At 39.3% G+C, this 22,580-nt stretch overlaps 1 protein-coding gene across 1 annotated transcript in view; it reads left to right on the top strand.

Moving 5' to 3' along the window:
• LOC143859984 (chloroplastidic phosphoglucan, water dikinase (ATGWD3)) overlaps positions 1–22,580 on the top strand; it is a 34,200-nt gene that overhangs the window by 7,900 nt on the left and 3,720 nt on the right. Inside the window, exons 8-17 of the mRNA XM_077370481.1 lie at positions 1,520–1,604; positions 10,717–10,884; positions 10,988–11,040; positions 11,779–11,987; positions 12,111–12,229; positions 12,477–12,547; positions 12,684–12,801; positions 17,714–17,800; positions 17,908–17,994; positions 18,099–18,175. Of these exons, the coding sequence (XP_077226596.1) occupies positions 1,520–1,604; positions 10,717–10,884; positions 10,988–11,040; positions 11,779–11,987; positions 12,111–12,229; positions 12,477–12,547; positions 12,684–12,801; positions 17,714–17,800; positions 17,908–17,994; positions 18,099–18,175 (1,074 nt within the window). The remainder of the gene's footprint in view (positions 1–1,519; positions 1,605–10,716; positions 10,885–10,987; positions 11,041–11,778; positions 11,988–12,110; positions 12,230–12,476; positions 12,548–12,683; positions 12,802–17,713; positions 17,801–17,907; positions 17,995–18,098; positions 18,176–22,580) is intronic.

Below are 22,580 nucleotides of genomic sequence, written 5' to 3' on the forward strand. Positions count from 1 at the left end.
TGTCTTCGATGGTTTCCCCATAAGTTGCTATCCTCTTCACTTGGCGTTGTGCTGCTTCGCCAATGTTCGTTGTGCGCACCTTTGGTGTGCCTCTTTTGCTTGCTGAATTGTAGCTGTTCTTGCCATGGCGCCTCCATTGCCCTCGATATGCGGATATGTTTGTTGTGCTGTCATTCAGGGAGAGGCCCTATTTGATCGCTCTCGTTGTTGTGCTACTTCAGGGGAGCTATTCTTTTGATGGACATTGATCTCGATGCTGTTCATGGTGGCCTTTGTTTTTTTGTTTATGTTTTTCATTATGTATGTACCACACCAGCTTGAGGATGAGTGTTATACCAAGCTGGATGTGCATGAGCTTCTTTTACTTTTTTAGTTGTTGACGTAGTTCTTTGTAGCAAGCTGGAGCTTCATAGCATATACACTCCAGCTTGAGGGGGAGTGTTGAATAATGTATTAGGTTAGTTTAGACATTACTTGTATTAGTTAGGGGTATTGTAGTCATTGTATGTTGTTGCCCTAGTTTGGGCCTATATACACATCATATTCATGAGGAGCTCCCTAGTGGAGACTCTCCATCCTTCACTCATCTTCTTCTTCCTCTCTTCTAACCCTAATCTCATTTCTAACACTTTCCTTCAAAAATATATACATGTTGTTCTAGATAAATTCGTCCACAAGTATAATATCAATGTTATGACAAATATTTTGTTCTAATTGGACCCCGAATATCTGAATTCACTATTGAAAAAGAAACAAATTTACATTTATCATTTCTACAGTGAAAGTACTCTATGATGCTTTCCTAGCTAACAAACCTTGCAGCCTAAAGTGGACATAGGACGAATGACCAAGCCAACTATGCCAAAGATGTGGGGAGAAAATCGAATGAAGAACGGCCCTGCCACAACCACGATCTGTATTATTTAAGTCAACCGTCAATTGTCATCTTTGTCTTTAGATCCTTAAAAACACAGTAGAAAAGTCAAAGGTTATAGAACATCGTAGAGATTTATTTAAGTAACTTCTGAATCTGAAGCACTAAAGAAAAGAAAAGAAAAGGGGGCAGCTAGGACAAACAATAGCTTTACCAGACATAGGGGACAAGAACCATCAACAAGAGTAACAGATGAGTTTGGAATTAACATACCAAATGAAGAAAATACAGAAGATTCACCTGTAATATGGTCAGAGACTCTTAAATCAATGACCTAGGGTGATGTCCTCTGTGAAACAAAGAATGTATGATTACCTTATTAGCCAGTGTAGCCGTAGATGTAGAAGAATGACTTCTGAACTTATGTGAATTCTTCTTGAGCTTCTCATACTCATAGCAGGAAACAGAAGAGTTTTCTTGCATTGTTTTTCTCATTATTGTTCTTCTTTATTTCTCAACACTTGACTTATCCTGTTAAGCGTTATGTGATTCTTCTAAAGTTCTAATCTTTACAGATATCGACTCTATTGATGTTTCTAATTCTTGGCTGATCAGTGCTGATAATTTTCACCATTTATATTGTAGCCTTGCCGAGCAACTTGAGTCAATTAGGGAATCTTTGGATGGACAGAGCTTACTAAGTCTTAGTAAATTTTTGGAGTCCAAGAAGGTATTCTTGTGTTTTGTCTATGGTTTCATTCTTATGTACACTTTTTCAATGATTTAGGTTCTATTCATTTACAAATCATTAATGCCATTCAGCACTGACAGTTAAAGATTTCTGCCCCAATTAAATTGTTGGTAGAAATATACAATTTTGAATCAATGTGTATGCACACGTGGATGTCAATTCACTTTCATATGTTCATGACTCCTATGATTTGTCACCTATGAAAATGTTATATTCCTCTAATATTTCCATTTAAGTTATTCAAGCTATTGTTAATATGGGCTTGTACTATTTCTTTTAGTATCACTGTATACCGTTACAACATAATAAAGCAGTATACCGTTACAACATAATAAAGCGGCAGTGTGATGCTTGAGAATACTCCAGGAAAAGCTTGAAAGTCCCTCTTTCGCCCCTCCTCTGTCTCCATTCTTGTCTCCATTCTGATTGATTTGCTTATTCCCTCGCGTGGTTCACCCCTTGTTGCACTTCATGATCATCCAATTCAGTTTGCATTTTTCGGATAGTCGGGATCCCGGATCTGACATCTGGTTGCCCATCTGGTTAGTTCAGCTATCATTGCTGGAAGCCCTTGTGGTTCTTCGAATGCATATTCCCCGTCCGCATTTCTCATACTTACATTATTTCATTTTCCTTTCCTTTCCTTTCCTTAATCTTTCTTTCTATCCATAGGCTTTCGATCTACAACTCCAGTCTTGTTGATGTGACTCGAGATATACACCACAAGAGGCGCTTGGTTGCCGGCGGCTTGTACAACAGAGAATGATGTCAGAATAGGAGCTTACAACCTACTGCTTCAAGAAAGAAGACTAGCGGCAAACCTGATCACCTGTGATTCACGATAAGATCAGAAAGAGAGGGCTCCCACGCAATCCTTGAGCCACAGTTGTCAAGGCTTGAGAAATGTGATAGTTATATTCCTCTAATATTTCCTATTAGAATAGATAGTTCTATTAGGGGTATATTTGTCTTTGTAAGTTGCTTTAATATAAATATATAAGTGAGGGGGAGTTCTCCTGAACTCACTCTCTTCTTCCATGATTTCCATCTCAACATGGTATCAGAGCCTTAGGGTTTTGATCCCTAGGGACCCATAGAACCTCTCTTCTTCTTCTCCACTCTTCCCTAACCCTAATCTCCCTCACCGGCAGCCCCTCTCTCCCTTTCTCCCTTTCTCCCACACCCCCCTGTTGCCCCGCGGCAATCCCCAAGCCCCTGCCCCTTCCCCTCTGCCGTCCCACCCTCCCTTTCCCCCGTCACAACCCCGCCCCCTCTCCTCTCCTATTCCTGCCCCTCCCTACCCCCCCGGTCGCACCCCCCGACCCCTGTTCCTCTTCCGCCCCATTCTCCCTACCCCACCCCCTACTACTATTTCGCCCCTCCTTACCCCCCAAGCCCCTTCTTGCCTTTCGCCCAACCCTCCCTACCCTCCGTAACCAGTCAAACCCTCTTTCTCTCCACCCTCCCATACCCAATCTCCAAAAAAAAAAAAAAAAAACAACCCTACCTCCCTACTACCTAATGTCTTAAATCCCCTCTACCCTTCTCTTTTTCTTGTCTGTGGCTCCGGTTCCCACTCCTATGCTTTTCTCCGTTACTTGTCTCCCTCCTAGGGCCGTGATATGATCCTTGTCCCCATCTAGTTTTTCTACCATATCGTCTGTGTTCCATTTTGCCGAGTGTCGTGGTTGTTGTCTTCTTTTTGCCTTTGTCTTCATGGAGCCCCCCACATCATTGAAGATCCCTCCATCGGCTCGACCAATGGGGTTAGTGCCACACAACCTCCTTTGGCTACTCCCTCTTGTAGTTACTCCTCTCCTATGGAGGGCTCATTACCACAGATGACTACTGTTAAATTGGATGAAGCCAATTACTTAACTTGGAAATTCGTTGTCGAAACCTATCTCCTTGCTCGAGGCAAGGTTAGTCTTATTCGCCAGGCTCCTCCCTCTTCTACTGATTCCACGTATGCTCGTTGAGAGCAAGAGGACGTGCTGATTCACACCCTTCTTTGGCAGAGTATGACTCCGTCTATAGCTGCCACGATGATGCTTCTTCCCACCTCGAAGAAGATCCGGAATCACACTGCTCTACTCTATTATGGGGTAGACAACCTTACGTGCATCTGTGCCACATATTCCGAGTGGATACACTTTCGTCGTGGTGATTTGTCTTTCGCTGCCCATTATAGCCAATTTGTCTCCTGTGCTAGGAGGTTGATCTTTTTATGCCCCTCACCTCTGACATCATAGTACTTACTCGTCAGCGGGACCAGCTTCGTGTCCTCCACTACCTTGATAGCCTGGGCCATGAGTTCGTTCATCTACGATAGCAGGTCATTGGCTCTGGTTCTATTCCCTCCCTCACGGAGGTCTATTCTCGTGCCCAGTAGTGTGTTCTAAGCGACTCCTCCCCAGTTGTTCCTGTTGATAGCACTGCCTTGATAGCATATGATGGTGGTGTTCGCTCTGGTCGTGGTGGTGGTTCTTTTCCCTGTGGTAGGGGTCGTGGAGGTGGCTGTGTTGGTGGTGGTTGTGGCTGTTCATATTGTACTCATTATCAGCAAGAGGGCCATCATATTGACATTTGCTATACCCTTCATCCCGAGCTTCGCTAGACTTGCTCGGTGCACCTCACTGCTGCTGGGCCCCCAGGGGCTTCGCCTACATCGTCTACTACCCCCGTGCAGGTTGATGACACATTTACTTTATCCCTGGCCGACTATGAGGGGCTTCATCGCCTTTGCTTGGGCACACGTCCTCCTATTGCGGGCTTTGCCCAGCCAGGTAGTTCACCCACTACGCTTCTCTCTAGCTCCGGGTCCTTGATTATTGATTCGGGAGCCTCAAACCACATGACTTGTAACTCTTTTCAACTTACCTCATTTAGATCTTTTCGCTCTGATTCTCAGTCCATTACCCTTGCTGATGGGTTCATTACTCCCATCACTGGTGTTGGCACTACTTGTCCTCATCTTAGTCTCCATTTATCTTCAGTTTTATGTGTGCATAGGTCTCCCTTTAGTTTGCTTTCTGTTAATCAGCTTACTACTAGCCTCCATTACTCTGTTTCATTTTGTCCTTCCTATTGTTTCTTTCAGAATCTTTCGACTAGGAGGACGATTGGATCAGGTTGTTAGGTGGATGGGTTCTATCGTCTAGACTGTCGACCGCCGACTGCCTTATATAGTTCTGTAGATGCATATCAGTGGCACTGTCGTCTTGGCCACCCTTCGCGTCAGCGGGTTCAGCAGACGCATATTGTTCCTGGACTTATTTCATCTTTTCAGTGTGAGTCTTGTGAACTCGGGAAGCATCATCACGTGTCTTTTCCTTCTCGGGTCGTTAGTAGAGTCCCCAGTCCATTTCAGTTAGTTCATTCAAATGTATGGGGACCCTCTAGGGTCGTGTCTTCTACTGAGTTTAATCGTGTCTTCTACTGAGTTTAAGTACTTTATTGTTTTTATTGATGACTATTCGCGTATCACATAGTTGTTCTTTACTTAAAGACCGTTCTGAGGTCTTCTTTGCTTTTCGTACTTTTCATACTGAAATTAAAAATCAATATAATTGCAATCTACAATGTCTACGCACTGATAATGCTAAGGAGTATTTCTCTGGATCACATGGCTTTCAGGATTATCTTTCCACTCATGGAATCCTCCATCAGTCCTCTTGTGCATACACATCTCAACAGAATGGTGTTGCAGAGAGGAAACTACGTTACCTACTTGAGGTAGTCCGCACACTTCTTTTTCAAATGCGGGTTCCTAAGACATTTTGGAGTGATGACATTCTTACTGCTTGCTTCCTGGCTAATCATCTTCCCTCATCCGTTCTTAGTGGCGAGTCGTCCTTTATGGTTTTACACTCTCAGCAGGATCCCTTTCCTCTCACACCACGTGTCTTTGTCTGTTTCGTCCATCATCTAGGTCCTGGTCATGATAAACTTGATCCGCGGTTCGAGTGCTGTGTTTTCTTGGGTTATTCTCATACCCAGAACGGATATCGTTGCTACTGTCCTCGGCTCCGTCGCTGATGTTATGTTCTTTGAGTCCGAGGCATTCGTCACTCGAATGTCTGAATCCCGTTCCTCTGTTCCAAGAACAGAGATTTTCCTTCCTCTTCCGGTCCTTCCTGACTCAGTTCTGGTTCCACCTGTGCCACCACCCGCGTCTGTGCCACCACCTGCGCCTATCCCTGCCCCGGCTCCTCCATCTATTCCACATTCGGGACAGCTTGTTCCTCCTGCTACTATGAAGAAGTACAGACGGCGTTGGCATCGATGATTCCATACCACCTCCCATCGAGCCGTCCTCTTCACAGCCAGAGATCACAATTTCTACCACTCTGGTATCCTCTCTACCACCTTTTGGTGTGTCTTCTGATTCTCCTATTGCTTCATGCACCCGTTTGCATTCTACTGCGCATCTTATCTCTCATTTTGTTTCTTATGATCATTTGACTCCTTTCAAAACTTTTACTCAACCAGTCTGTGGTTGAGGCTCTTAGTCACCCAGGATGGCATGCCACTAGGGGTGAGCATTATTCGGTTATAACCGAATAACCGAACCGAACCGATTTGGTCGGTTCGGTTTTTTCCCATTTCGATTCGGTTTCGGTTAGTTTTTTTGGAAATTCGGTTATTCGGTTTCGGTTTCAGTTATCTAAAAAAAAAAATTGATAAAACCACTTTTTTCCCCAAAAAAGTGCTATATGTGCACTCCGTAGGATCATCAATACCATCCATTTGATTGATCACAACTTAATTAGGTTGTGTTCAAAAAATCATTTTGATCGGATGATCCTAGCCCTCCGATCCAAACTAGCATTTTGCTTTTTTCAGTTTGGTTTGTAAAAATTTCGGTTCGGTTTCGGTTGCCGAAATTTGGTAACCAAGATTATTTCGGCTACCAAATTTCGGTTATTTCGGTTCGGTTATAACCGAATAACCACCCCTACGTGCCACCATAGATCTAGAGATGGGTGCCCTTCATACGAATCAGACATGGGATCTGGTTCCTCTACCTGCTGGTGCTCGACTAGTTGGATGTCGGTGGGTATTCTCGATTAAATACTTGCTAGATGGTACTGTCGAGCGCTTGAAAGCACGCCTGGTTGCAAAAGGATATACTCAGACTTTTGGAGTTGATTATACAGAGACCTTCTCTCTAGTTGCAAAGATACCTTACGTCTGTGTGCTTCTTTCTCTCGCAATTAATCAAGGTTGGGCCCTTCATCAGTTAGATGTGAAAAATGTGTTTTTTCATGGCGGCCTCACTGAAGAGGTTTATATGGAGCAATGTATGGTATGTTCCTCAGGAGGAGATGTCTTTCTCTGTATGTCGCCTGAGGAAATCCCTCTATAGTTTGAAACAATCTCTGCACGCATGGTTTGGGAGGTTCAGCGTGGCCGTCACGCGTTTTTGGCATGAAACAGTGCGTTGTAGATCATATGGTATCCAATCATTAGAGTCCTCAGCTAGTTGCATTTTATCGATTGTGTATGTTGATGCCATCATCATCACGGATAGTAATTCAGGGGGTATATAGAAGTTGAAGACCTTCTTGCAAAAAGAATTCTCCACCAAGGATTTGGGTTGCCTCGGATACTTTCTTGGGATAGAGGTAGCATATTCTTTTCGAGGCCTATCTCTATCACAAAGGAAGTCTTGGATTTATTGGATGAGACTGGGAGTCTTAGAGTGAAGCCTACATCTGTACCTATGAATCCTAATGTGAAACTTGTTCCAGAGGAAGGAGACTTGTTGGAAGACCCTGGCAGATACAGGAGACTGGTGGGCAAGCTCATATATCTTACAGTTACTCGTCCATACATATCATATGTTGTTGGAGTAGTTAGTCAGTACATGAACTCCTCACGTACCTCACATTGGGCTGCAGTAGTCCAGATTCTCAAGTACTTGAAGGGTGAACCAAGAAGAGGTCTGTTATTCAAGAGACATGGTCATATGCGAATTGAAGGTTTTTTTGATGCCGATTGGGCTGAATCTCCAGTAGATAGGAGATCGACCACTGGGTATTGTACCTTTGTAGGAGGTAACCTAGTGTCATGGAGAAGCAAGAAGCAAGATGACATAGCCAAGTAAGTGCTGAAGCCGAATATAGAGCAATGACACACACGAGTACAGTGCTCATTTGGCTGCGATTACTTTTGTCTGAGATTGGTATTGTTTTGTCTTCGCCTTCACAACTGTATTGTGATAACAAGGCTGCAATACACGTTGCAACCAATCTAGTCTTCCATGAGCGCACAAAACACATTGAAGTTGATTGTCATTTTATTCGTCAGAGAATCCAGAAGCGAGAAATATGTACTGTATTCACTCGTTCCGCAGATCAGATGGCTAATATGTTTACAAAGTCATTGAACAAAGCTAAATTGAGTGATATTTGTAACAAGCTAGGAATGTATGATATATATATTCCAGCTTGAGGGAGGGGGAGTGTTAGAATAGGGGTATAATTGTCCATGTGCTATTTCTTTTAGTATCACTACCTGTACCGTTATGACATAATAAATTGTCTCTACAAACAAATGTAGGATTTAGTTGTTTCGATTGATTTTTAACTATGGTTTGCAGTTTTGTAGGAATGTATATGTTTGACTTTGGTATTATAGTTTGAAGTATAATTAACGAGTTATTTTTCTGGCCAATTTTGAGGCATTTGTCTTCTAAGTTGTTATGATTGGGTTTCTTTGCTAATTAAATTAGGATGTCTATGCTAAACTTAGGATATCTGGTTTTGGGGGAGAAATTTTTGATAGCTCAGGATCTGTTCATCTAGCTTTCGCTGGTTCGGCAGGTGATTTACAAGCAATTGAAGGATTAAGTTGAAAGTTGTTGGGCATGTTGTCTAGTTTCTCCACATAATTTGACACTAAGGGCATACTTGTAATTTTTCATGTCATTGCTGTAGTGTGTGTTTAGATTCATCTTTTGGTTTGTCTCATAAATAGTCAGTATGCTCTTACAATTGCAAGGAAGTACAAGCCTGGATGGTTTTCGGATTGCCTTTCTATGCTAATAGTTGTGCTGTATTCCCGGAGCTTGTTGGCTATCCTAACAATGTTGATGTATAAGGGAGGCATGCTAAGGTCCTCAGATGGGGATTGTTTGGTCTTTAATCTCCTGCAAATGAGTAATTGGTTAAAAGAGCCATTGTACTATGGTGACGAAGGTCAGAGGACAGTGGGTCTCGCTTCATCAGTTTTTGCTCAATGGAACCCTCTGGATATGATGAAATGGGTTAAATGCGACTTTCACCCAATTTTGGAATTTGTCCAAATTGTCTCGGATATCTTTATATTCTGAAGGAATGGAATTTTCATTCTGCAATAGCAATAGGGAGGTTTACATGTTTGGGTTCGGATGGTAGTGGGGGTCTGTGCCAGACATATTTGGCATTGTTCTACTGTGTCTTGCTATTTCACATTGCTCTACGGTGTCTTGAAATTTGGTTGTTATTATTTTTTTGAATGTTAATTTGGGTGTTATTATTGCTCTTACTTTTCTCTCCTATTCTTTGAATTCTTATTTATTTGATAAACAAATTGGTAAGAGTACATGCAAACTCAATCAGGCTGCATCGAATAGTGCTTTACACCATGTGCCTTCTCTTTCCAATTCAACTTAGTTATTGCTCTCCTTTTACCTAGAGTGTTCTTATCACTAGCTACTGTCAGGGACTCAGGGTCATAGTAACTAATCTGCTATGGGCTATACTAAATTGCAAACCGGTATCATTTAGACCGGCTCGCAGTTTTGTCCATGCCAATTTGGAGATTTCCACAAATTACAAACCATTGTAATTAGTACTTGGTTATCTTTTGGAACGACCACTTTATTCCATTATCATAATAATTATTCCCCAATTTTGAAATATAATTATAGATTCTAATTATCTACCAATGTAAAAAAAAGGAGGTTCTCACAGACCTTATGTTTTTTGGAAATGGACATGTATTTATCATTTTTCTAATTGCTTTCATTACATCCATTATTAATTCAAAACTCCTATATAACATTTTAATTTTGACCTTTTAAGAAACAAGAAAATCATGAAGGCTAATCAGAAATAAACCCAACCAATCTTAGCAATGAAAGATGCAAGGTATGCCACAAAGTTTGTCTCTTCTGTTGGGCATGTTCCAAATTGCAAATCGGCTTGAAAACAATGCGACCCATACTAAGCATACAGTGACCCATATCATTTCAAGAGCTCCTCTTTCTTCCATCAATGTGAATGCAGTTGTCTTAAGCTTATCGTTTTATGGACTAGTGCTGAACCAGACTATAAATCACACTGAATCAGACTAGCCATCTGGAACAACTAAGGCAATGGATTATGTAAATGCGCCAGGTTCAACTAAATTTTGGTACCCAAAACCCAAATAAGTGAATCGTTGGACTATGTAATTGAGGTCAGTGTTTATGCACATTCCATCTACCCTTTGAGGCTGTTATTTCAATTTTATGACAGATGAAATATTTTTAGTGACTAGCTTGCATTTGTATTTGCTTAAAGTTAATTATGCATTATGAACTATTGATATGTAAAAAGTAAGCAATGTTTATATTGTTTGCTGAATAATGACATGCGAGACTCCATTGTACAATTTGTGATCTATAGTATTGGGATGTAGGATCCTGCATACGCCTTCACATGCTAAACTGAGAACACATTTGTCTGCTGGGCCCCACATTCCATCACCATCATCATGAACCAACATATTCTCAGACAAAACTCTATTTATATGTGAGTCAACCAATGGGTCATTTCTCAGAATAAAAGATGAATGCCGAGAGCATTTGTTGCCTTCTTTGAATAGTTTGTGGTATTGCTTTTTGGTTTTCATAAAAAATCCATCATCTGTTAAACATTGACAGATTTTGTTGAGATGCATAGAATATATTTGTCTGTATTTCTATTAAATGCTTACTTAAATTTCTTTCATTAAATTCTGTTTTGTAGTTTTAATATGAAATTCCCACGAATAGCACTTTAACAGAATGTGATTTGTTGTGAATCTTGTACGGAATGATAATATGGCCATCAATATCTTTCAGAGTTTGGACAATTTTGAAGAATCAAATGGTTCCTTAAGAAGTAATGGCATGACTTTAATTATGGAAACATTACATTCTTTGACGGCTCTAAGAGCAGTGATTGGAGAAGGTCTCGAAAGTGGTCTTAGAAATGATGCTCCTGATGCTGCAATAGCAATGCGTCAAAAGGTTGAATCTTCTTACTGGACTTATTTCGCATGAGAATAAATAGCTGAAATAGATTTCTGATTCTTTTAGCGTGTACTGTCTCTCAAAACTGACTTTACTACAGTGGCGTCTATGTGAGATTGGCCTTGAGGACTATTCGTTTGTTTTGTTAAGCAGGTGTGCTTTTCTCTCTTCTAACAAGAGTTTCAAGTTTTTCTCCATTCTAACAGAATTTCAACTTAATTCAACCTAAATTGAGCCTTATGCGTGAAACAACCAATTACTCCAAAAGCTTAAGTTGTTGGAGATGGCGTTATTTAATCTTTTATACTTTAACACCCCCCCCCCCCCCCCCCCACACACACACACACACACACATGGGGCCCCTCTTTTTAGGGTTGGCCTACATGTGGCCCCTCTTTTGGGTTGGCCATTACATGTGGATTTTTAATATCAAGAAGTTTTGAACCCAGGGCAATTGCTCTGATACCATGTGAAACAACCAATTACTCCAAAAGTTTAAGCTGTTGGAGATGGCGTTTTTTAATCTTTTTATACTTTAACAGCATGTGATCAATGGCTTACAAAAAAGATTGTTGAAATGAATGGTGCAATGGGTCATCAAATCGGAGCAATTGGCCAAAGGCATAGAATACCCTAGAAATGTCTAATTAGTGAGACTTTTGAACCGTCAGTAATACATGGTGGAGCCAGTATCTCCACTGCCCCAACATGTGTCACATCTATTGTGGCTGAGGCGCTTGGAAAAAGTGCTACAGTTGGGCCCTTGTCCCTGTCATTTCTCATCCAATAAATATCACTTAATTAAAACTGGTTATGCAGTTTTTAGTTTAATTCACTTGTAATTCATGTCTTCCTTGCTACTTATGTCTGGAGTGTTGTTTCTCTTAATAGATACCTCAATGCACTAGAAGCTATGGGAGGGTCATCTTGGCTTGCACAAAATTCCACATCAAAGAATGTTAGCTCTTGGAACCATCCACTCGGTGCTCTTATCAATGGCATTCGCCATGTGGGACTTTCTGGTTGGAAGCCAGAGGAATGTACGGCTATTGAACATGAGTTCATTGCATGGCAAGAAAAAGGTCTATCTGAAAGAGAAGGTAAACCCCTTTCCTGTTTTGGGGTATCGGTGAGTAAATCTTTCTTTGCTTTATAAATCAGTATTGGCTGTGCCAATGTGTACCTAAACACATGTTTTTCTGGTTCGATTTGTCTTTGGTCAGGTGATGAGGAAGGCAAGACTATTTGGGGATTGAGGCTCAAGGCTACTCTTGATAGATCCAGGAGATTGACTGAAGAATATTCTGAAGTGCTTCTTCAAATTTTTCCACATAAAGTCGAGGTCTACAACTGTATTTCCCTACGGATTTATAAGTTTTCCATGCAAATGTTCTAAAATTCATGTATATCAGCTTTCAATCCCAAGAATAATCTCTCAGTTTGTAGCAGATGGTAATATGGCATGCTTCTGATTTAGAGTTTTTGGAATTCTGTAGACTATTCTCTTGGTCTTGTTTATACTTCTATAGGCTAGTTTGGAAACAATTGGATTGCTTCTCATTTAGAGTGTTTTTTTTATGTCCTTGCAGAAGCTGGGGAAGGCTCTTGGAATTCCTGAGAACAGTGTAAGAACATATACTGAAGCAGAAATTCGTGCAGGGTATTGATATAACTTTTTTTTTATTTAGTGGAATTCTGTATGGTGGCTTATCATTGTTCTTTTTTTTTTCATAAAGGAAAATATTTAAAGCCAGTGTTATTAATCTAACAATATGATTTTCAAATTTCCTATGCAGTGTTATATTTCAAGTTTCAAAACTATGTACTGTTCTTCTAAAAGCAGTAAGAAACGTGCTGGGTTCTGAAGGTTGGGATGTTCTCGTCCCCGGAACGGCTCAGGGAACCCTTGTACAGGTATTTGTCAACAGTTGGTTAAGAAAAAATATTATCTCTTGATATGAAGTATTGATTTTCAACAGTTCTGATAATTGAATTGGAGATGGAGTTTAAAACATACTTATTGTATCAAATTGTAAACAGTAAGGCTTCTTTCCATCTCGAGAAGTTAATAAGAAATTATTTAATAAGATATTGTGAAAACATCTTAAAATAAGATCTAAATAAGTCCGTAAGTTCTGAGATACTTTTATACTCGAAAAGGGTATCGTTGTTACGATCCTGCTTCACAAAAAGATATGTCTATGCTGATGTTACCTTCTTCAATGATACGTCTTTACTCATATAGGGTCTTGTATAACAAATCACGTTCCTTCATTTTTTCTCCCCTGTAAGTTACCTACAGTTTTTCCTCTGACGGATACAAACGTTACTCTTGCGCAAAGTTCAATACTTAGTATTTCCCCCTGGCAACTAGCAAAGGTGTGCATGAGCTAGAAAGTAAAGACCTTGACTCAACCTGTCACTCAACCTACTTTGGTGTCTATGGTTCGTGTCCTTGATCCTCCTACAAGTGGTCTTCCTATTGCTACTCGGAAAGGTACACGGTCTTGCAATCAACACCCAATGATAATGTTGATCATTTGCCTCTTTGTCTCCTACATACAAATACTGTGTTGCATCCCTCTCTTCTACCGTTCTATCGCGTACTTGTCAAGATGCAATGTCTCATGATAGATGGTAGAAGGCAATGGATGATGAGATGAGTGCATTACAACACAATCAAACCTTGAAATCTATAGGATTACTTGCAAGTAAAACCTGCGGTTGGGTGTCGTTGGGTCTATATGGTAAAGTATCTACATATACTATAATTGAACGCTTGAAGGCATGCCAAAGTGCAAAAAGATACACCCAAACATTTGGTATTGACCATTAGGAAACTTCTGCGTCTCTTGCTAAATTAAACTCCGCTAGGGTACTTGTCTCCACTACAGCCAATCTTGGTTGACCCGTGTGGGAACTAGATGTCGAAAATACTTCTCTCCATGGAGATATAAATGAAGATGTTTATATGGAACAACCTCCTATATATGTTGCCCTGGGGGAGTTAGGAAAGATTTGCAAATTAAGAAAGGCGATCTATAATCTTAAGCAATCCCTTCGTGCTTGATTTGAGAGATTTCGCTCTATCATCATGAAGTATGGATTTCGTCCGTCACGTGGATCACACTCTATTTTTGTATGGAGATCAGTCATACAAAAATCATGAAGTATGGATTTCGCTCTATCATCCTGATTCTTGCAGTATATCTGGACGATATCATTGTTAATGGGAATGGTTGGATAAAGATGCATTTTGTCGAGAAATATTTGCAAGGCCACGCAAAGATTGAAAATTTGGCGAAACTACACTATTTCCTTGGGATTGAAGATGCACGATCAACATTTGGAGTTGGTTTGCCTCAAAGAAAACATGTAACAGATCTTATGAAATTTAAGACCATGTTCGATTAAGGGATTCATTTCAGAGTCGTAGATGGGGAGAAGATAAAATTTTAGCTAGATAAGTGGTGCAATAATAGAACAGTAAAGGAGGAAGTCCCCATGCTCATTAATATGGCATCCCATAGATAGTGGTGTGGTAGAATATTTTTGTAGAATCAATAGGTCTGTGGATTGGAACATAGGATTCTAATGAAACTTAGTTGATTGGGAGATGTCATTGCTTATCTACTGTCCAGAATCAACTTGATCTATATCAAGAGACAAGGAACAGACAAAAGAGTTTGGAGATGGACATCTGTAGGTACTTCCACTGTATGCTCCTTTTTTAACCACCTGGTCCTTTCTCTTGTTCTCACGCTTGCTTGGAAAGTTTGGAGAGTTAAAACTCCTTTGATGGTCAATGTCTTTTCTGGACAGCATGCCTCAATAGGATATTCATCTTCGACCACCTTCGTCATAGACAAAAGGTCATTTTAACCATTGTGCATTATGAATAGTTGACACTGAGTCTATTGACCACTTATTGTTGCACTGCAGCTTACCACGTTTACTTTGGCATTTTGTTTTAGGCATCTTTGAAGTTAGTTGGGTTATCCTTGGTCACATCACTGACTATTTCAAGTCGTGGGGTTTTGCCCTTTGGCCTTCTAGCAGTAAGATCCTTTAGAGCCTTTTCTCTGCTGCCACTCTTGAGATGGCTTGGAAGGAAAGGAACATGAGAGTCTTCAAAGGTGTATTAAAGGGATTGTGTAGCTTGCAAAGGAAAATTTTCTTTGTGGTGGTTCATTGGGCATCAATCCTTCCTACCTTTGGAGGAATATCAATGACTTCTTGCCATAGGTCATAGGAGGAGATTAGGATGAGCAAATGCTTTATGGAGGGTTCATGACCCATGTGGAGACCACCCACTCATGGGAAATTGAAATTGAACTTTGATGGCTCGAGTCTTGGCAACACTGGCCCGGATGGCATTAGAAGTGTTTTGAGGACTGTAGATAGAGAGATGTTATGAGTATTTTCTGGACCAGTAAAAGATTCTATTGAGGTAGAGGTTTAGATGTTTATTCATGGCATTAGGATGTTGGATCTATCTTAGTTAGATTAGATTATTATTTTGGGAGATTCCCTTAACATGGCCACATGATTGAGAGTTGATGTCAGATACCTGTGGAGATTCACAGATGCTATAAATGAGATCCAAGACGTTCTGGAGGGACATAGCATAAAGCTAAGAAATGTTTGACGTTTAGCTAATTTTGATGCCGATTCACTAGCTCGCTCCGGGGGTATCATGAATTGAATTTACATTTGGATCAGCTCCGTCGGTATCATGCCGATTTACTAGCTCGCTCCGGGGGTATCATGATTGAGAGTTGATGTCAGATACCCGTGGAGATTCACAGATGATATAAATGAGATCCAAGACGCTCTGGAGGGACATTTGCATAAAGCTAAGAAATGTTTGACCTTTAGCTAATTTTGATGCCGATTCACTAGCTTGCTCCGGGAGTATCATGAATTGATTTTACATTTGGATCAGCTCATTATTTGAGTACATCTCGATTACCAAATTGCTTTATTATTCCACTCTTTGACCATTGTTTTCTTTATGGCTGTATTTCCCTTGTATTTCTTATTCCGCTCTTTGACCTTGTTTACTGTGAAAATCAAGTTGCTATTTACATTGCTAGTAATCCAATGTTTCATGCATGGACCAAACACATTGAAGCAGATTCCCATTTTGTTAATGTGAAGATTGTCAGTAAATTGATATCCATGTGAAGTCCAAAAATCAACTCGCAGGCATATTTATAAAAGCTCATTCTCGAAGCCAATTTGGAAGTATTTGTTCCAAGCTGGGCTTGGATGACTTTGATGCACTAGCTTGAGGGGAGTGTTGAAGAACATGAGTGAGATAGGGCCCACTGACCATTCAGAGTCCTTTTTACATAACTAAGTGTTAGCTTTTTATGTTTAAGTGATAAGTCCCATCATTTGAGCTTTAAACCATTTATGTGAATATCACTTGAAAGCGCTAGCAATTTCTGCTGCAATACTTCAAAAAATGAACAACTAAACTTATTCTAGAATCTATCCGAGAAGTTACGTAGGATTTTACTGACCTCTCATGATCCTTACAAAAATACATCAATAAATCTAAAAAATAAGTTACAAGAAGGTCTTCATTTCAGACGCTGTGCCTTAACTTTCCAATAATGGTTCTAGAAATTTCTCCATTCATTCCAAAAAATGTCCTCTCTAGATATATGTATTTCTAAACATGTCGCTAATAAATAGCTTTACAAAATTGCCTTTCTGGATCAGGTTTAATCTCTAATTCATTAAAACATAAACAAAACTTGTCGCCTCCAGATCTAGAGAGCAGTGCCTCCCTTTTGCTAGCAGCTCTAGAACAGTCTGGATCTGACAGAAAATATAAGATATTAATGAATCCTCACTTTTTTGAAATTGCGCATTGAAGTTTCGTAAATTTCATCACATTTCTATGCAACAAGGAGCCACACATCCTATACTAATAATGAATGAGTCGGAAATAAGCCAGTAAAAAAATGCCACTCAGAATTTCATTTTGTCTCCCTCAATGCACAAGATAAACCTATGCTCAAGACCATTAATCAATCAGAAACTCTGCTGAACATTATCTTCGGTTCCTCCCTCCCATTTATGCAGTTTGAAAAATTGAGATATCACATAAATAATATATATAGCTTATGTTTAAGAGAATGGTCAAAATCATATAAAATTCCCCTCGTATCTAGAATAAATTGGTCTTCCAGTTATACATAGATTTACAGTCCACGTCGTTCCCCTGATAAATGAGGAAGAAAACACCCTGTAAAAGAAAAACCAAGAGCAAAAACTCCCTGAGATTTGTATTTTTTGTTATTGTTGTTTTGTTTTCTTGTAATTTTGGTTGAGGTCCACCTCGGCCCTCTTTCTTTTTAATGAATTCATCCTGCCATTTCAAAAAAAAGAAAAAGAAAAACCAAGAGCAAAAACTTTGCTCACCTATAACAAAAAAATTGCTCTGGTAGTACTGTGGGTATTTTTATAGCAATATATTTTTTGAATTAAACAATTATAAAAACATTGGTTTTTTTATTAAAAATAAAATGGATTTAAGTTGAATTGTGAACCATTGTTTTGTCCATTGAGAGATTGGTATTTGAATTATAGATCATGATAGTTTTTATTTTCCGTGTACTTGGGACTTTCTTGTACACAAATATACATGTTGCTATGCGGACGTGGAGTTGTGTATGAACAGATTTTCCAATCTGTTTGGTGGATGCGTTACTCTGTATTTACATACGCTAGACTTTTCATATTGAAAACTACTCTCGAGTCTGCCTAATAATGCATTTCCTTTGCCCTCATGGTTGTTTCCTGTACCCTTCAGGTAGAGAATATAGTTCCTGGTTCTTTACCAACATCCATCACAGGACCTGTTATTCTGGTGGTAAAAAAAGCTGATGGAGATGAGGAGGTTTGTAATGTTTACTGATTTTGCAATTTTCCTAATCCACCTGTAATTTTAATTGCTAGTCATTTTGTGTACAGAACACTAAGAAGGTGGTTTAACACGTTTGGCAGGTAAAGGCTGCTGGGAGTAACATTGTAGGTGTGGTACTTCTGCAGGAGCTGCCTCACCTGTCTCATCTTGGTGTTAGGGCCCGGCAAGTAAGATTTATAGGTTATGGCCCTCAATTTGAAAGGACAGATTTCTTTTTTTATTTCTAAAATATGAATGCATTTAAATCGTTATATTTCACAATAATATGCAGGAAAAGGTTGTCTTTGTGACATGTGAAGATGATGATAAGATTTCAGACTTCCAAAAACTTGATACAAAAGTTGTGAGGTTAGTTTCTTCGAACTCTTTATTTGGACATAAATAGCCATATATTTTAAAGTAGGAATTGCCACTAATATTAACTAACTAAGGTACACTGGCAAAAGTTTTCCTCATTCCGTGGCAGAGCTATAGAGTGCACAAATATGTCTCGTCCTAGGCAGACTATTCTACGAGAGTTTTTCTGTGCTTTCTTGCCTTTCCATTGTTAAAAGTGAAAACTGATTAATTCTTGTGTATTACCAGAATAGCGCGGGGCATCTGCTTTTCATGATATTTGTCCATATGCTATTTTTTCATCTAGAACCTACCAAGCCAAGGAACTATTCACACACACACCAAGGAGAAAAGTTCCACTAGAAGTTAAAATTATTTATAATTATCAAGCAGTTCTAGAGCATTTCCTTTACTTCCCTTAGTGAAGTGTTTTGATTAATACCGTGTACATTTTAGTCCAGTTACCTAGGTTCTTATCTAGAGGCTAACAGCCATTTGTCATTATGTATGACGTGTTGTGCGTTTGCACAATTCAGCAATTTATAAATGTTATGTTCTTTGCCTCAAATAAGTGTACTTTTGGATATTCAAAATGTACAGCTTACGAGTGGCAGTTTGGGTTAATAAAAGATTTTATTGTGTGAAAAACAAATTATGCTCTCTCGACATTGTTATGTTACTTTTATTTTTCTGCTCTGCATGCTAGCATATCTGATCTTCCTTGACCTAAGGCTCAAGGTATTTTCACAGAACTTCGCCAGACTCTAATTAAGTGTATTCAATGTATTTTTAACATTGGGATGATCGATCCGTTTTGTTGAAACCAAGCAACATTTCCTCAATCTTTTTTTTGATCAGATTTCCTCATTCTTTTTGCATTGAGGGAAACTCTCACCTTAGAATATTTCAATTTAACAAAAAAGAAACTCATCCTGAACACCATTCTCAAAAATTGAGATCATTTGAAGGTAATCTTTCGTAACACCAAAACTGTGGTTCTAAATATCGGTCGAAAAGTGTCGGTTTAGGCCAATATATGTTGGTGTCGATCTCCACCAACATGAAAATTCCATCTGCAAACATCATTACAGGATCTCGATTCTCGAGAACCATGTCGGTCAATGTCAATAGCATTTAGGTCATGTTGAGTGAAATGCTACTTACACTATAAAAGGCTTGAATTTTGGTGGAAATTTAATCCATTTTTCCCCTTTAGAGAGAGAGAGAGAGGTATGTTGCTGTTTGATTTTTTTTTCTTTAATTAACATCCATTTACATGGAAATGCATCACATCAACTATAGGGACTTCCCCCTTTTATGTTCCATTATTGCACCACTAATCTAGCTAAAATATTATCTTCTCCCCATCTCCCACTCTGAAATGACTCCCATTATTGAACATGGTTCTTTGTCTCCATTTCAAAAGAAAAAATCAACAATGGTTTGGTGCATTTTCAGGTTGATTATCATCAAATTTTGATTTTCAAAATACGGAGAACTTTTTTTTTTTTGAAATCAAACTAATCAAACACGCATGCCAGGGTCTAATGTTATTATATGCTACTTGTTCGATCTACCAATTGACGGATTTTTTTTCTTTCAAGAATTATTTATTTTATTAATTTTTATTAAAAAATATTTAAAAATAGGGGAAAACTCTATTTTCGGAAAAACTAATTGTACATGAATATCCTATTCTAATTTTACCATACGGTGTTGCCTGATCTACCGATTGACGGAATCGGTATTTTCTTTTTTGGAAATTATTTATTTTATTTATTTATGTTAAAAATTGTTTTAAAATAAGAAACAGAACTATAATTCCAAAAGTAAGTTAATCAAACATGCTTGATAGGTTTTGATTTTATTTTATGTAAGTATTATTGCATGATCTACCAATTGACAGGTTCAGATGTTTCTGTGAATTTTGAAAATAAATTGTTTAAATTATTTGACTATAAAATTCTTTTAAAATAGAGAAATGACTAATTTACTATTAAAATTAGTAAAAATTATAAATAATTTTAAATTTTGTGAAAGACAGAATGTGCACTATTCATTTATTGTATTGTTATATATTATATTTTATACTATTATAATTATTTTTATGGATTTTTATTAAAAAGTAAAAAAATAAAAGATAATTTAAAAAAAAAAAGATTTTTTTTTTTTCATATAGTGTATTACGAGGTATCTAAGAAAAGAGACTAAGGTGTCAGAGAATCAGTTTGGCTTCATGCCTGGACGATCGACTATGGAAGCTATCTTCTTGATTAGGCGGTTAATGGAGAGATTTAGAGAAAATAAAAAGGACCTTCATATAGTTTTCATTGATTTGGAGAAAGCGTATGATAGGGTTCCCAGGAGTGTTATGTGGTGGGTCCTTGAAAGGAAAAAAGTGCCTGCTAAATATTTTGATGTGATTAAGGATATGTGCGATGGAGTAGTAACTAGTGTCAGAACCACGGATGGCACATCTAGTGAGTTTCCAATTACAATAGGACTGCACCAAGGATTAGCTCTAAGCCCTTATCTTTTTACGCTAGTTATGAATGAGCTTATGGAGGGTATCCAGGATGAGTTGCCGTGGTGTATGTTATTTGCAGATGACATAGTATTAATCGACGAAACCAAAGCAGAAGTAAATGATAAATTAGAGTTATGGAGGACTACTTTGGAATCCATAGGTTTTAGACTGAGGGGGACTAACTGACTAAGACAAAATATATGGAATGCAACTCTAGTAATGTAAGGAGGCGGGACGAGGATGTAGTAAATATGACAGAACAGGAGGTACCTAAGAGGGATGTCTTTCGCTATCTTGGCTCTATTCTACATGAGGAAGGAGAGATTGAAGAGGATGTTAACCATGGAATAAGAGCAGGTTGGTTGAAGTGGAAGCTTGCCTCAGGAGTTCTGTGCGACCGTAAAATCCCTACCAAGTTGAAGGGAAAGTTTTGTAATACAGATGTGAGGCCAGCCATGTTGTACGACTCAGAATGTTGGGCCACCAAGAAGTAGCATGTGCATAAGATGAGTGTAGCGGAGATGCGAATGATTAGCTGGATGTGCGGCCACACAAGGTTAGATAGAATTAAAAATGAAGACATTCCTAAAAAGATCGGGGTGGCACCAATTGAGGAGTAGATGAGAGAGCACCGCTTAAGATGGTTTGGACATATCCAACTTAGGCCTTTGGATGCTCCGGTGAGATTACACTCCAAACCGAAACCGAACCAAACCAAAATGTTGAATGACCAAACCGAACCAAACCGATTCAAGAATTTCGGTTTTCGGTTTCACTCGGTTTCTTATGAATGAATTTGCAATATCTTTTGGCAGCAATTTCGTGACATTTGCAATATCTTTCGGTTTCTTATGATGCAGTCCCTATGATCAAACCCACCTCATTGATTCCAACAGAAGAGAATGCTAAAAATATTCTTCAAGAGAAACCCAAAAAAAATGTACGACCGGAAAACTTGGTAAATACACATACAGGTAAAACTCAAGAGTATCTTCTTCTCTGTGAATGCTGTGTAACAAAAGCTCTGTGAAGATCTACTCTGTTGCAATGGCTCTGATACCAATGAAAATTCACGAGTGTAGAGAAGATGCAATGCACAATGAAGATGAATGTTCAAATGATGGTAAATGCAATGCAAAAGGGTCACCTCCTCCTCTGGTTCGCCGGAAAATGGGCGGTGGTAGATGGTGGTGGAAGAGAGAGGTAAGAAGATGATGGAGAGGGCAGCAGCTATGGATGGCCGGAGTAGAAGTGGCTGATCCTACCCTTCTTCTCCTCCTCAGACCTTGAAAGTTCAAACCCTAGCAAATGACTCCCCTTTGCAAAACGTGAGAACCCGAACCCCCTTTCTAAACTCTCATTTTATATCTAGGGTTCAACACCCCCAAATTAATCTTGAACCTCCATTTGGTTCCTTTTAAGGGCTAAGATGAGCCCACCCATTCCTTTTGAATGAAATAGGTACCCCTTCAATTTTCAAATGCCACCCCCAATCGGTCCACTATGTTTTGATACTTTCGGTTCGGTTTCCGTTCGGCAAGGGTTCAAACCGAGACCGAACCGAACAGACCATCGGTTTGGTTCCCGAACCGAAACCGAACCGAAATTTGAATCGGTTTGGTTTAACCCAAGGAAGCAGGATTCTTCCCTGGGAGCCTTCGATTCCCGTTTCGATTCCCGTTTCGATTCCCAGTCTGGCAACCTTGAGCAGGATTCTTCCTTGGGAGCCTTTGATTCCCGCTTTTGATTCCCGCTTTCGATTCCCGCTCTGGCAACCTTGGTTTAACCAAACCGAAACTGAATTTTCAGTTCGGTTTCGGCTCGGTTCGGCCAATTTTGCCGGGCCTAGGTAGGGGCATACCGAAAACAACTTGGGTAGAAACAGTGAGG

The sequence above is a fragment of the Tasmannia lanceolata genome, unplaced genomic scaffold (genome assembly GCF_043159265.1).
Source record: "Tasmannia lanceolata isolate RefF3 unplaced genomic scaffold, GAP_Taslan_0.1 ptg000037l, whole genome shotgun sequence".
NCBI lineage: Eukaryota > Viridiplantae > Streptophyta > Magnoliopsida > Canellales > Winteraceae > Tasmannia > Tasmannia lanceolata.